This window comes from Dipteris shenzhenensis, chromosome 33, assembly GCF_047967505.1.
Source record: "Dipteris shenzhenensis isolate YYH24624 ecotype China chromosome 33, Dip_SZ_1.0, whole genome shotgun sequence".
Lineage (NCBI taxonomy): Eukaryota > Viridiplantae > Streptophyta > Polypodiopsida > Gleicheniales > Dipteridaceae > Dipteris > Dipteris shenzhenensis.
Window position 1 is genome coordinate 17,946,696 of NC_141628.1, and position 14,805 is coordinate 17,961,500.

Genomic DNA, 14,805 nt, shown 5'->3' on the forward strand with positions numbered 1-14,805 from the left:
TCTTTGCAAACCCAATAATGCCTAATTTATCTATGGTAATCGGGAGGCCTTTCACCATCCAATTGATTCGAAAGAGTTCATCAAAGAACTCCATTCCATTACATGGATTTGCAATGGCAGAGATCTTTTGAAACTTTGGTCGTAGACTGCTGTCCTCAGCCTTCTTACACCCTAATCGCCTCACTTCCCTTTTTTGGGCTTTCATGAGGGCATCCACGTTTTGAGACTCTATGTACTCATTGACAATGCATTTAAAATCATCCTAATCAATGAAAAGTTTTAATAAGAAAACAAATCTTTCAATAAAGTTAAGAAATTGTAAATGAAACTCTTATTGCTGGTACTTACTCGCGCCAAAGGAGTTGCACTAGCACTGCCACAGGAGCATTATACCATGCATCCGGGGCTCTCATCTCCCTCTTCTTCTCCCTCTCCCAAAATTCTCTATCCTCATCTAGAAGGCATTATACTAGAGACTCAAACGAAGCTTGGCCTAGCTTTTGGGTGTAGAACACTTCCGCACCGAGAGTGTAAGGCACTGTCACTCTTGTCAACCTACATAGACCAATGTAAGATGAGGACACATGAAAAATTCAAGCTTTCACCTAACTTTTAAAATGTAAAGAGGCACTCACACATTGATTCCACTAAGTGCCATCAACACCTTTGCCTCCTCGCAAGCTTTAAACTTTAACATTTGACACTTCACTCATGCATAGAATGATGAGTCAACATGAGGATCTGCATAACATTCTATGCTGTGTAAGGAACTTTGAGATATGAAATGGTATGTTTGAATCAAATCAAATAATCGTTGCAAAGATCCTGTCCATGCATGTAAGCAATGGTTCCCATCAAGTACATGGAGCTTTCTGCCTTTTCAAGTATGACCCTTTCTCTGAGTTTCCCACCTCCATTTCAAATTCTACATTTATTCAACCCCATGCTGTCCTATGCCATAGTTGCTCCTCTGAATTCGAAACTAAAATAGGCTCCTGATCAGGAAGACGATCACAAACTCCTAGGGCGCCAACTCAATATATAATATGTTACTACCTTCGTCCAAAATCTAGGTATGGGGGGACAAGGTTCATATACAATATGCATGGATTTCCTTAAAAAAATTCAAATATGCAAGGGAAAAATATGAAATTTTCATGTCCCTCCCACAAAATATAAGGTATATATCTTGAAAAATATGCAAGATTTTAAGATTTGTACATATTTGTCATAATATGTGAGGTCCAAGGGGGGGGGGGTCTTTTGGATGAGGGGGAGTAAAACAAAAATATGAAAACCCATCTTCTTTCAAATTAATGTGACTTTTTCATGTGTTACCAAAATTTCAAGGTGTAAAGACATATTTGAAGCTCTTTTAGTGTAGAACACAACCATGTTAATTTGAATAATTTCTACTCATGGAATATTGTTAAGTTCATCTCATACTTAAGATTTTGATAGATTTTCTTACTAAAGGGTGTTGAGATATGGTGCCATGAGCACATAGATTAAAGGGCTAAGGTATGGTATAGGAAAGAATTAAAGTAGCCACCCTAGGATGTGGACTACATGATGTGGAGATGTGGATTGAGGATATCCACAAGGAGAGATGTGGATGAGAGGATCCCACATGGTTTGACTATTCTAAAGGCTCTCTCTATATAAGAGGCCTATCATGTATTGTTGAGAACACATGTTGCAAGAGATATAGACTTTCTATCTCCCTCTCATGTCTTTTTCAATGTGCTTTGAGCCTCCTTAGTTCTTTCGCAAATCTTGTGTGCACTAGGCTAGTACGATCCACACTTCGACATGGTATCAGAGCTAGTTAGCTAAGCCTAGAATAGCTTAGATTGAGAGTCTTAGAGAAATCTCAGTCATGCATTTCCATTCATTAGAGATATCTGTTTCCATCCACTCTTCTTCTTAGAGAGTTTGATAGTGTGGAAGAGAGAGCTGGTAGCCGAGACCAAGTATTCTAAAGATTAACTATTGATCCAATAGCGGACGTTTCAATCATCTCTTCCTGGCCAGATCAACACTATATTGAAATCGAGCCCAGAGTGGAGCTTGGTGTGTTGGATACAATCTATGAGGAATTCGAATAGGTGTGTAGTGAAACATCAACTGAGGGTTCTTGCTGCAGCGTGTCAACTCAGATGGATCTATTTCGTTGGATATGGCAAAAGCAGCAGCTTTGCAACATCCTCGGATTCTTCAAGCATCAACTGCACTCTTCAAAGGAGCATTAGTGCTTCGAGTGTCTTTGTTTGGCTTGGAGGAGAAGAAAGCTTTGAAATGGTGGCGAGCTTCTACTATGGATCAGGTATCTGCTTGCAGGCTTCCAGCTCAAGTGAGATGCGCAGCCGAGTTCCTGGAGATGACAGAAGAGTACAACCATGAAAATCTCTGAAAACGATGCGATTTGTTTTTGCATCAGAAAGTGCTCAAAAGATTGGATGACACCCTCGTCGTTCTCAAACAGTGCCCTGAATCTCCAAGCGGACCATCAACGCTTCAACAGCCACGGTCTGCAGCTCCAAGGCCTTTAGCCGAACCTTCATCGACTCGATCTCTAAGGCTCTAAGCCCAAAGCTCCAGCCTTGCAGTGGACTTCCTACGCAGTCCACAGCTGCCTCCATCTATCGCTATGTGTGAGTAGCTCATAGTTAGCCTCCTCCATCGTTCCAACAGCCTAAGCTCACAAGGCTTTAGCTGGCCTCCTTCAAGCTCCTACCGCCCCAACAATGATCGGCCACAATGACACCCTGCTAAAGCCTCCAGCAGTAGCTCCCGTCATCGCTCCAAGCTACAAGCCACCATCCGCTCTGCAGCTCCCATTGCCTCTCATCAGCATAGACAAAGCCTCCAACAAAGCAGTCAGCAACTCTACACAGGGCGCTTCAAGCAAACGGGCCATAACTCCAGCACACGAGCAGCCAGCTGCCAAACAGCCAACAAATTGCCTCAGCCTACCTCCAAACGAAGAGCTCAGAACACCTACCACGATCTTCTCTGCATCAACAACGTCTCGTAAAAATCCAAAGTTCTCCAATTTTTCGAGATACACAGGAAAATGACACGTGGCACATTTGGAACCAAACCTACCTTAGCTGCCATGTCACCTAACCACAGCGTGTAGCCTTGGCCAAGAAATAGCCACGTGGCAGATAGATTTGAACTCTAGTCAAGTTACAACCATGGTTAGGTAAAGGGTTAGTTATGCCACATCACTATGTGCCACCTAAGCACAATGCCATCCAAGCACAATTCTGCAAGCTGCATATGAACCCTTATGCCACATCATCAAAGGCCCCCTTCTTCACATAAACTTCGACAAAGCGTAACTTGCAATCCAGGAGGAATTTGCACACGCTCCAAAGAGAAAAAGTGATCACCTTTTTGAGCTCTATGCGCTTGTCAGGTCAAAATCATTGTTAGCAATTAGACACTACCAATATTGAAAGAAATCAATTGGTAAGACCTTTGCAACAAATGGAAAAGCAAAGCATGAATGCACACATCATTGTCATAAGCATGCCAAAAGCACAAGTGCATGAGATGACCATAGCACGAAGCATGGCATCCACACATAAAGCATTAAGGCACATGGAAGAACAAAGCATCATGCATCAAGTTATGTCAAGCGAAGAAGCAAACGACATAACATGAAGCATTGAAAAGCAAAAACCCTTGCCAACCTTGCCTATATGTTTGTAATCAAACCTGACCACCTGAGAGTAGCTATGAAAGCACCCAGGGGAGATATTGACATATAAAAACCACACTTGACCACCTTAAGTAGCAATGCATGCACTAAGGGGAGGTGATGGAATGTAACTCACATCTGACCACCTTGCAGTAGCCAAAGGATCATGGCACCAAGGGGAGGTGTTGAGATATGGTGCCATGAGCACATAGATTAAAGGGCTAAGGTATAGTATAGGAAAGAATTAAAGTAGCCACCCTAGGATGTGGACTACATGATGTGGAGATGTGGATTGAGGATATCCACAAGGAGAGATGTGGATGAGAGGATCCCACATGGTTTGACTATTCTAAAGGCTCTCTCTATATACAAGGCCTCTCATGTATTGTTGAGAACACATGTTGCAAGAGATATAGACTTTCTATCTCCCTCTCATGTCTTATTCAGTGTGCTTTGAACCTCCTTAGTTCTTTTGCAAATCTTGTGTGCACTAGGCTAGTACGATCCACACTTCAACAAAGGGAGTTGGTGCCCCAGGCACAAACTATGAACATTCCCATTATAGGAATGTATCCTGTTTGTAGGAATTTTTCTGTGAGAGCAGATACGTATGCCACACCCTTCATAGTACGTACCCTCTCACTAACCATGAGGCGACACAATGGCACAAGGGGTAGTCGGGTTGAGTCTATGCTTCATTCTATGAGGCTCTCTGAGAGGGGGCTAAGCTCAATCTCTTTTCCGTAAGAGGCATAAGTAAACTTGGAGATAGATGATGGCTCAACAGCCTCCGTGTTACCTGTGGGCAAGGAATCAACATCCTCTCTTGTGGGATTTGGTTCCATCTGAAAACCTATCATAACCACATCATTGGGTGGTGCTAAAGAGTGGGTGGTGCCTCCTAACTGTATAGGTGCCACATCTATAGTAGATTCTCCTTGGGTGCCCATGACAACATTCTCTTCATTAATAATTGTCTCCACCACCTCCAGCTCACCTGTCACCCCAATCGTTACTTGGAGGTCTGAAACTCCTGAATCAGGTTCATGCATCATGAAAGTGGAGCTAGGGGATGCTTGCATATCATGGGCACCTGCACTTGCATCATCGCTTGCTCCCTGTTGCTCGCTTAGCCTAGAGGTCACCTCCTGATGTACCTCGCTCTCCAGAGTGGGTCCGTGTGACACACTTGGTACTTGTAATGTAATTTGCCGAGATCTTAGATTATAAGGCATCTTTTGAGGGGGGATGGAAGGATGCGAGGTAGGATGAGACGGAGGATAAGAAGGTGAGAGTGGGTGTCCTGAATACATAAATATAGTCTCGATTAGTAAGCTTACAACCAATCTTTACAACTTTGAAGAAAAAAGAAACATTTTTACAAACTTTAAAAGATTTAAGGATTATATAAATTTGTCTATATACCTAACTACTTATACATATATTTACACATACTTTAAATATTTTTGAATGTATATACATAAATATTTCTTTTAAATATCTAAAAAAAATGCAAATATTTATATAGATAGAGATATTTATATATTCATATATATACATATATATATATATATATATATATATATACATGTATATATATTCACCGATTAGTCAGCTCATAAAAGAACTTCATACATTATACATGCTCTCATGACATATCTAATGTCTAGTAAAAGGTACATCGAATAAAAAGAAAAAATTTAAACAAATTAGAGCACAATTTTTCCAATTGTCTTGTTGGCAGAAATCCAAAGATCTATGAGAGTGAAGAGACACACTAGTGAATTCTTGAAGAAAAATGAACTGCAGCCTGAAAGGGAGTCTTTAAATCCAAGATCCAGACCAAGAAGCTCTTAATCTCATCGCAAATCAGTTCGGCCTTCCCAATTCTTCTTGAATTATGTGCCCATAGCACAAGTGATTGAATCTATAAACAATCCTGGACTTTTCACAAAGTTAAAGTACAACCCGTTTTTGCAGTCCTTTCACAAGCAAGGATTAGTCTCGTCTTCTGACGAATTAATTCAACCCTTCTTGCTATCCTAAATCAATTGTCTTCCTAAACTAAAATATGGAACCCTCGCAAGAGGAAATCAATTGCGAAGGGATTCAAGAACAAGAGTCTTATCACAAAAAGAATACGCAAAGAAGCCATCTTGGATATGAAGATTTTTATAAAGATTCATCTACCTGCTGCTGCTGTTGGAAAGAAACAAGAGCCAAATAAATATTTTAACGTGAAAATTGGTGCTTCATAGTGTGAGATGCCTCTCCTTTCCTCTCTTCTCCTCTCCCTTTTCCCCCCTCCCCCCCCCTCTATCTCTCCTTTCTTTCTTCTCCTCTCCTTTTTTGTCCATCCCTCTCTCACCTCTCCTTTCATCTCCTCTCCTCTCCTTTTTAGTCCCTCCCTCCCCTCTCCCCTTCCCTCTCCCCTCCTCTCTCACCTCTCCTTTCATCTCCTCTCCTCTCCTTTTTAGTCCCTCCCCCCCCTCTCCTCTCCTCTCCATCGCTTTCCTTTTTTGTTCATCCCTCCCTCTCCTCTATTAGTAGTTACTTGTCCCTCCTTCCCTCTCCTCTATCTCAATTATTTTTGTCCTCCAATTGGGTCCTATTCCAACCAACAATTTGGCTCATCCCTCCCTCTCTCAATTTGGCTCATCCCTCCCTCTCTCTCTCTCTCAATTTGGCTCATGGCCACCACTATAATGTTGTGCTCTCAAACTGGATCCTCTTTTGTTGTTCCACTAGACAACGGGAAAGCCATTGTTAGTAAGTCATACTTGCAAAAATTACTAGGAGTAGAAGCAACATTCACAAAATTGGTGGCGATGCAAGGCGATTGGGTGGCCGCGGATCGACACACAGTGGAGGTAACCCCATACTATGATGTGGAAGGTAGGGATTCTTACATTCTCGAAGATAGTATTTTGTTGGAGTACGAGGTAATGTCCGTGTGCTTTGAGAACAATGTGCTAAGTTCAAGGAGATTCTCCCCATACATTTTTCTCTATTCTCCCTTTCATGTTAAGTATATAAGTTCAATGATTAAGGTACAATGTTGAACGAGTCTGAGATTGCTTAGTCTTCAAAATGCAGACCAACACACAATGAAGAGGATGAATATGGGAGTGCTCATGAGTTTGCAATAAGCATTAACAGTGGGACGCCGTCTCAAAAAAATGACCATCTACTTGGATGGAAGCTCCCACTTCTTTCAAGTCTTCTTGCAGCTTCTCAAACCCTAACACATCTCGTTGCAGTAATGTTTTGGGTGTCGATGATGTTATCAAATGGGTGCCTATGGGGATGATGAGAGGGTCATTGGACAATGTTCCTTCCAAGTTGAATGCCGTAAGATTCCAATCTACAAGCATTGGTGTTCAGGGTGCCTTTAGTGCCAATGAGGAGCAAGGAAAAGGGTTCTTCAATTCACAAACCTTGAGCAAGGGCCCACATTCATTGGGCACTCCCATGGAGCCAATCAATCTTGAGATGGATAAAAAGAGTGGTGAAACTTCCAAGGATGTACAATGGAAACATCGTCTTTGAGTTTCCACCAACGTTTGGAAAGTTGGCCCCAATGGATGCCATGGAGTAGAAGTATGATGGGCACCTCTAGAAAAAGCACACACGAGAAATGTAAAATTTGTAGGGGTTGTGCATATAAGCTATTGTGTGGGTGTTCTTGAGTGCTTAAGGTTGACGTGCCCATGTTACAAGACATTAGGGAGGTATAATTAGACATGCTTCAAGGGGACCATGAAGAACAAATGCCCACTTGGATTGCCAGCTAGCATCTAAGGAACAATTGCTTGCCATTATTGCAAGCGTCCAGGGATATGCATAGCAACGCAGGGTGTATTATGTCGTGCCGCATGAAAAAGGTATAACACATCTCATGATTCATGTCGGTACCCACACTCACTGAGTGCAACCTGGCACCTCCAAGTTGGCAATGGAGAGGACCCGAGACTTAGTCTAGTCAGTGGTCAACCATGACAAGACTGCTGGAGCACGAAAAGTCCAAATGACAATTACCAAGGACATACTGATGACTAGCCTGGTAAAGCCAGATCATGACACCTCAAAGAATGTCCGGGAGTGAGAATTCTTCCACATCTCGGAGGAGCTCACTCCCTTAGTAGAGAATGCAAGGTGAGGGCTACTTTTTAAGCATAGTTCAAACAATTAATTATGGAGATTTTCTCTAACCCATTTCTAGAAAATAGGTTTCGAAGAATGGTCAATAGGGATAGCAAGTTTCTAGGCCAAGGGTCCCTTGAGGACAAGTGCTTTGTCATGAAGATGTCTACAATGGGGCCTGCCTCTAGGGTTGACCTTGTGAATAGGATGCGACGGAATGGAAATGGGGATCTGCAACAAGAGCTTGGGTCCAATTCAACCACACGAGGCGATCGAGAGAATGAGTTACCATGGGTTGCCATGTGTATGATCCAAGGTAAGAAAAATCCATTTTTAACATTCCATGAGGTTTGTGAGTTCTTGTAGTCAGATGTAAGCTTATTGTTAGGTTGCACACCTCTAGCTTGCAGGAGTTGCTTACCATCGCGACATGTGAAATGAAGGAGGAGGACACACAATCACAAGTGTTGTTTTAGCAGATGCTAAATGATGTCTTGACTCGAGCGGGATATGGTGCAGCCAATTTCTTGGATCTATGGCAGATGAGGCATAAGCAAATTGGAATGCAGTGTGCATACTTTACAATGATGGTGCCATAATGCAAGGCAGGGAGTGGTCTTGCCTTTTCCATTGGGAGCAAATCTTGCAACTACACACCATCAAGTACGCGAGGTGAATAAGTAAACAAGAGCACAAAGGAATTTGTGAGAGGTGGAGAATAGCCACCACAAAGGAAGAGGCACGATTGCAAAGCCTCTTGATTAGACAATGGTGGAGGGCAGGTCCAGTGCACGATAGTGACATCCCTGCAATGGACTCATGGTTGCTGGTGGGAAGTGCAGATAGATTGGGGAAACAATATGATAGCATGGGTAAGCAATCATCTTATAAGCATCCATATGGGAGGAATTTTCCTTATGTGTTCTAACATGCAACACATTGATCTAGGTGGAGAGGAGCGAGGACAAGGTGAACACCCCACGCACGAACATGGCAGAGTCAAAGCACGGAAGCTGGCTAGTAGGTGAGGGATTTCGGAGTCATATATATTTATACGACACTTGCGTTTTAGACATGGCAAATGCAGTGCTCCAAAGTGCAAAGCAGTATGCTTATGGTAGAGGAAAGCATATTGGAGAAGGGCCTTCCTTGGAGGAGCTCATCCGAAGATCAGAGGCACATGAGGCACCAACACCATCACGGGTAGCACGAACAGTGCAACATGCTATGTTTGGAACTCCAATGTTTAGAGGTCTACCATCCATGGTAGAAGGGTCATCCATATTCATTGCCTGAACAAGACTATGAAATGACTTGTGCCTAAGTTGTGATGCATGTATCCATGAGTAGATTCTATTTGCAATTTTATCAATGTATGATAAAAAGGAAAATTTCTTTGATGCATCTACTACCGCTAGAGCCTCCCGATGTGCTATGCAGTGTACACTCACCAGATGAGCAATCTCTCTTCGTAACTTTGTCACAAGACCATCATGGCATCCAATCATAGCACTTGTGCCATTAGTTGCTATGCCAACTAACCGTTGAGGAGATAAATTCATTTCGCCCATAAGTACCTTGACTGCATCAAACATTGTTTGTGCACATCCATCTTTCACAATAAGAAGCCTTACAAACTCTGTACAACATGTGCCTTTTCCAACTTCAAAAAGATATGTTATATAAACAATCAGATGTTTCTCATATGCCATGTCAGTGCTCTCATCTAGCATCAATGCATAAAATGGACTCGATGACATAGCATGTCTTTGACAAGTAAATAGAGCCTCAGATATTGATAGAATAAACCCTCTGCCCGAGACCATGCTAGTGTAGGATGAGTATTCACTACTCAATGGCATATTTGGCAGATGTAAACTATGTCCCAAAGAGCAAAGTGCTTCATATTTGCTAATAGCCAAGTCTTCTTGTGCAATAAAGTACATTAACTTCATCACAGTGATGATCCTATCTTTATTGTCATCCATCATTTTTTGTGAGTGTTGAGGTAGCTTCATCTTTCCTTTTTCACTAATCCATCTTTGCCTGGCAAAGTGATGGTCATTTGCCTTAGCATGTCTTTTAATGGCTGTCAACTGCAGAGTTGTGCATCCAATTCCTTTTCCCCAAGGCCCTTGAACTTTATATTTCTCATACCACTCACACTTTAAGACTTCCCTTCCCTCAAAGATGATGACCTTCCAAAATGGCTACTTGATCATCCACTCCCTCTTGAACTTTCTTGTGACCTCTTTTTTCTTTTCTCTAGTAGAAGGATCTACGCTTGAGTTAACCTCACCCTCAGCAATCCCAAACAATTCCATATCATGCCCTAGATCATCATTTTCAGTTTCAGTTTCATCATTGACCTCCTCACCCTCAGATCCAAAAAGATCATGCATAGTTGATTCATGAGTACTAATGGCTGGGGATTCTTGAGATGTAGGCTTGCTGCCAAACATATCTAACAATGTCTTTTGATGACTCATAGCTTGTGTTTCTTGATTTTAAAAGAATGTGTTGAAATGATTATGTATTCTAATGACTCATAGCTTATGTTTCGTGATTTTAAAAAGAATGTGTTAAAATGATCCTAATATGATTCAGTAATGTATAATGGTTTTCATGATGTATAAAATTAATAAAAAATCACGATAAAGCTGAATATAATCGCAATTCATAATGTAAGAAAACTGAGGTACCTCGAAAGTGGATTTTTGAAAGCAATCTGCTGATCCAAGCAAGCCTAGGGCCCTCAACCTCAACCTTCTTTTTTGTCATGGCAGTCTGGTTCAGCAAAGGTGATTAGAGCAATGATAATAGCTGCGTGACCTCCAACAAAGCACCTGCAAGGCAGCAAGGAAGCTACACATGAATGAATCGCCATAAATAATGAGCTCCTGTTAAGCTACAACAGAGAATATTAAGAGCAACTTTCCCACGCAAATCGACTGAAATCCATTCGTATCTAGATCTCGAATCCTCATGCTTGCTTAACTCAACGATGAAAAAACAAAGCTCAAAAGCTACCTGCTGTACTCGTCTAGCTGAGTTGACACAAACAACATAGTCTAGATTCTACGCAGCTTTGCAAATTGCCTTCCATGTAACAGCAGCAAGCCCGCAATCTATATTACCACTGACCAGCAATCATATTCTACATGGCAATGAGCATAATCATGATTCGTGACTTGTGCTTGGTAGCTATGTCATTTCTATTGAGGCATAACATTAACGGTTAGGGGCTTTTAGAGAGACTATAAACATTACGATCGAGTGAATAGTCCTTACCTTAATAGATTCGTTTGTTGCCGTCTGAGCTCTACAACGATTTGTTGCAGCTTGGAGGTTTGTTGAAGCGATCGACTTGGGCAACGCTTGAAGATAGAAGGCTGAAGCCTGGAAATAGAACGTCATTAGGCTGCAGGAAAAGCTGGATTCTCAAGTGTAGAGGCTGAGCAGGTGGACTCTGGAGTTTGGATCATGATTCACAAAAGAACTTGTAAACTAACGTTAAGATACGTTATATTTATAGCCTTAGGAACTTACAAGAATGGCCGACTCCTCACTTCTGAGTCGGATAGCCCACTACCCGACTGGCCTTTCAAGTCCTTGAGGCTTGAAAGTTGGACCTTCAAGTTGCTTCAGCTTTCTAACTTCTCCCTTGACATTTTGAATTTGGCAATCCATCGACGATTGGGAGGCAGGAGCCAGGAGGTGCATGACTGACGATTGGAATTTGGGAGGCTGGAGCCTGGAGGTAGAGGACGATTCGTGAGGCTTGAGCATGCTTGAAATAGCTTGGCCTTGGCGATTGGGATCTTGGAGCCTGGAGGAGTCGGAAGGACTGAGCGTCATCGAGGTGTAGTAGAAGCTAGCCTCTGGCCAGTGGCGGGAAAGAATTGTAGATGGAAGTCGAGAGACTGAGCAGTGAGCAGGGAGACTCGAGAGGCTAGAGTGAGCAGGCTGCAGCCAGCTGCAAGATCTAAGAGTCAGTGAGAGAGATCTGGATTCTGAGAGAGAGATCTGTATTCTGAGAGAGAGACTCTCCCCACCCCCGAGATTTGAGAAGTTCAAAACTTCAAACGACTTCAAACTGAGTAAGTCTACCATCTACGTTATGAACTTATAAGTTATATCGTATATGCATAATGTATATATCCTATACACTATACTATAGTCTATAGTATATACTTGAAGCTTTGGAGATAGGCCTGAGCTTCAAAATGAAGCTTATAGGAAAATGCCATGCTTCAGGAATGCTGCGTAGCTAAATTTTATCAGAGTCATTTGAAGCCAGAAATGCCAATGAAGCTCAATCTGCCCAGCAAATTTAAGCACTGATATTAATTTTAATTTAGGTGGTATCCAACAACTATCTCAGTGGTGCGATACCCGATTCGCTGGGAAACCTCAGCCAGCTTCAGCTTCTGGACTTGTCGGGGAATGATTTCTCTAGTGCTCTCCCTCATTCCCTTGGAAACTGCTCTAGTTTGCTTGTTCTCCATCTGAGAAACAACCGTCTATCAGGGACGTTGCCATCTGACCTGAGTAAGCTGGCAACCCTAGACATACTCATTCTCGCAAACAACCTTTTTTCTGGCGGTATTCCACAATGGATGTTCAATTTTTCTCGAGAGCTCCGTCTGATTCACCTTTCCGACAATCAGTTAGCAGGAAGTCTTCCAGAGATCATCCCTTTGCAGGCTTTGCGGAATCCTCACGCTGCCAACCAAACTCTCTCTCTCGACAACTTGTACATTTTTGAGAAAGGAAGAGTTTTGAGTACCTCTATCTCCTGGGCAGCATGGCTTCCCTGGATTTCCCGGGGAATCGTTTGAACGGGACAATCCCTTCTGATTTAGGATCTTTGATCGGCGTGGTGTACCTAAATCTTTCTGGCAACGCTTTACGCGGACCGATTCCTGCAAACCTCGGAAATTTGTCCAATTTGGAGACTTTGGATCTCTCCAATAACGATTTGGTTGGTCACATCCCATCCAGTCTCAGTAATATACCCCGATTGTCCTTTTTCAGTGTCTCCAACAACCAACTTTTCGGCCGGATTCCACAAGGAGGTGAATTTAACACTTTTGGAGAGGCTTCTTTGGCTTGTGCGGTCTTCCATTAGGGGCTTGTAGTAACGGAAGTGGGAATGGCAATATGTCCAGAATTCCGGACACAGGAAAAAGGAGATTCATGCCCATTGTGATTGTTGTAGTTGTTCTTGCCAGTGGTTTCACTGTAGTAGTATTTCTTCTCACACTTAAAGCGGTCAGAGCCTATATTTTGGGCTGGAATTCATCGGTGCGAGATTGGGGATTGCTACCTGTTTTCCGTCAGCAGCTTTGACTGCAGTGTTGTTGGCGTGGGCGGCTCCAGCATTGTATACAAGGGCGTTTTGCCCGATGGCAAAGAGATTGCCATCAAGACATTGCAGACAGCTTTAGGCAACGACAATTTACTGGAAAGAAATGTGGTTGCAGAATGCCAAACACTGGGTAAAGTTCGTCACAGAAATCTGGTAAAGATACTGGGTGTTGTCTTGAATCCCACGAGAAAGGCATTGATTCTAGAGTTCATCTCCAACGGCAGTCTGGAGAAGCACTTGCACGGCAATGAGAGCTGCGAGCTCGATTGGTCTAACAGGTTCGGCATTGCAGTGGGCGTTGCACAGGCCGTGGCTTACTTGCATCACGATTGCGGAAATGTCCCGATCATGCATTGTGATCTTAAGCCGGGCAACATTCTACTGGACGAAAGCATGGAGGCACATGTGAGCGACTTTGGAATTGCAAAATTTGTGAGCTCGGAGGGCAGAATTAGTACCTCCCTTGTATCGTCCTCATCAGTCCTGAGGGGCTCCATAGGCTACATGGCCCCTGGTAAGACGTTACATAAATCTGCTCTGAGTAGCTCTCAATTTGCATATGAATGATATAATTATGTTTCTGCTGAGCTCCCTCCTGATTGCTTCTTGTTGTTGTTGTTGTGGTGTATTGACAAAGTATGGCAGTGGAGGAAGGGTGACTCCCAAAGCAGATGTGTACAGTTATGGCGTGGTGCTTTTGGAGATGTTGACATGCAAGCGGCCGACGAGTGAAATGTTCAGCAACGGCTTTGACACGTTGGTTACGTGGTCACGCTCAGCCATTTCTGAGGGGCAAGAATTGCGTGTGGTGGACGAGACACTGAGACGCGAAGCTTCTGCCATAGATACACCAACTAGCAAGCGCGTGGGGGAGGAGGTGGGTGCAGTGTTGAGGGTGGGTGTTCGATGTTGCCAAGAGTGTCCGAGCGAGAGACGCTCCATGAAAGAGGTCCTTAAATGGCTCTTGCGAATCAAGGGCCCTTCCCAACAACATGCTCTCTCTCACTAGTTATTATGTATCTGCTTTACATAATTAACCTCCAAAGCTTTGTGAAAGGCAACATTGGTTACACTTCTCCCAACAAGCTATATATTGCTTTCCATGGGGACTGAATTTTGCTCTCAAAGCATTGTTTCGAAGTGTCTTGGTTATTCTTACTATCAACATATTTATGCTCCCTATAAAAATGTGTTACTTTCCTAGCATGAGTTTTTAAAGGAAATTGTGAAGAAACGTATTCCAATTTTTCTCCCTTGAAAAATATTTAATTTCCTAGAATGAGTTTTTAGAGGAACTTGTGGTAGCATTGATTGATAGAGAGTATATATATATATATTTATTTATACATATATTATATGGTTCCTCTCCCCTCTTCTTCTGCACCCTTGCCTGCACAAAAAGATGAGCAATCATATAACATGCTTTCTCCATAAAAGGAGGAGCATTAAGTTGTTAAGCTTCAAGATCAAACTCCCATTCACATCTCCAATCAAATAAATTCTTTGAAGATCAAGTTCTATCTAATGCATCAGCACTTTGAGTCTTCTATATATAAACCTTTAGTAGTTTTGAATCATGGGC

At 42.6% G+C, this 14,805-nt stretch overlaps 1 protein-coding gene across 1 annotated transcript; it reads left to right on the top strand.

Annotated features, from left to right (window-relative positions):
- The first annotated feature begins 12,659 nt into the window (after window positions 1-12,659).
- Window positions 12,660-14,076, top strand: LOC147879775 (leucine-rich repeat receptor-like kinase protein CLV1B). Its single transcript, XM_087371599.1, has 3 exons — window positions 12,660-12,836; window positions 13,104-13,737; window positions 13,861-14,076. Exons 1-3 carry the CDS (start codon window positions 12,660-12,662, stop codon window positions 13,953-13,955), a joined length of 906 nt encoding a protein of 301 aa, XP_087227725.1. The 3' UTR covers window positions 13,956-14,076.
- Window positions 14,077-14,805: the final 729 nt, after the last annotated feature.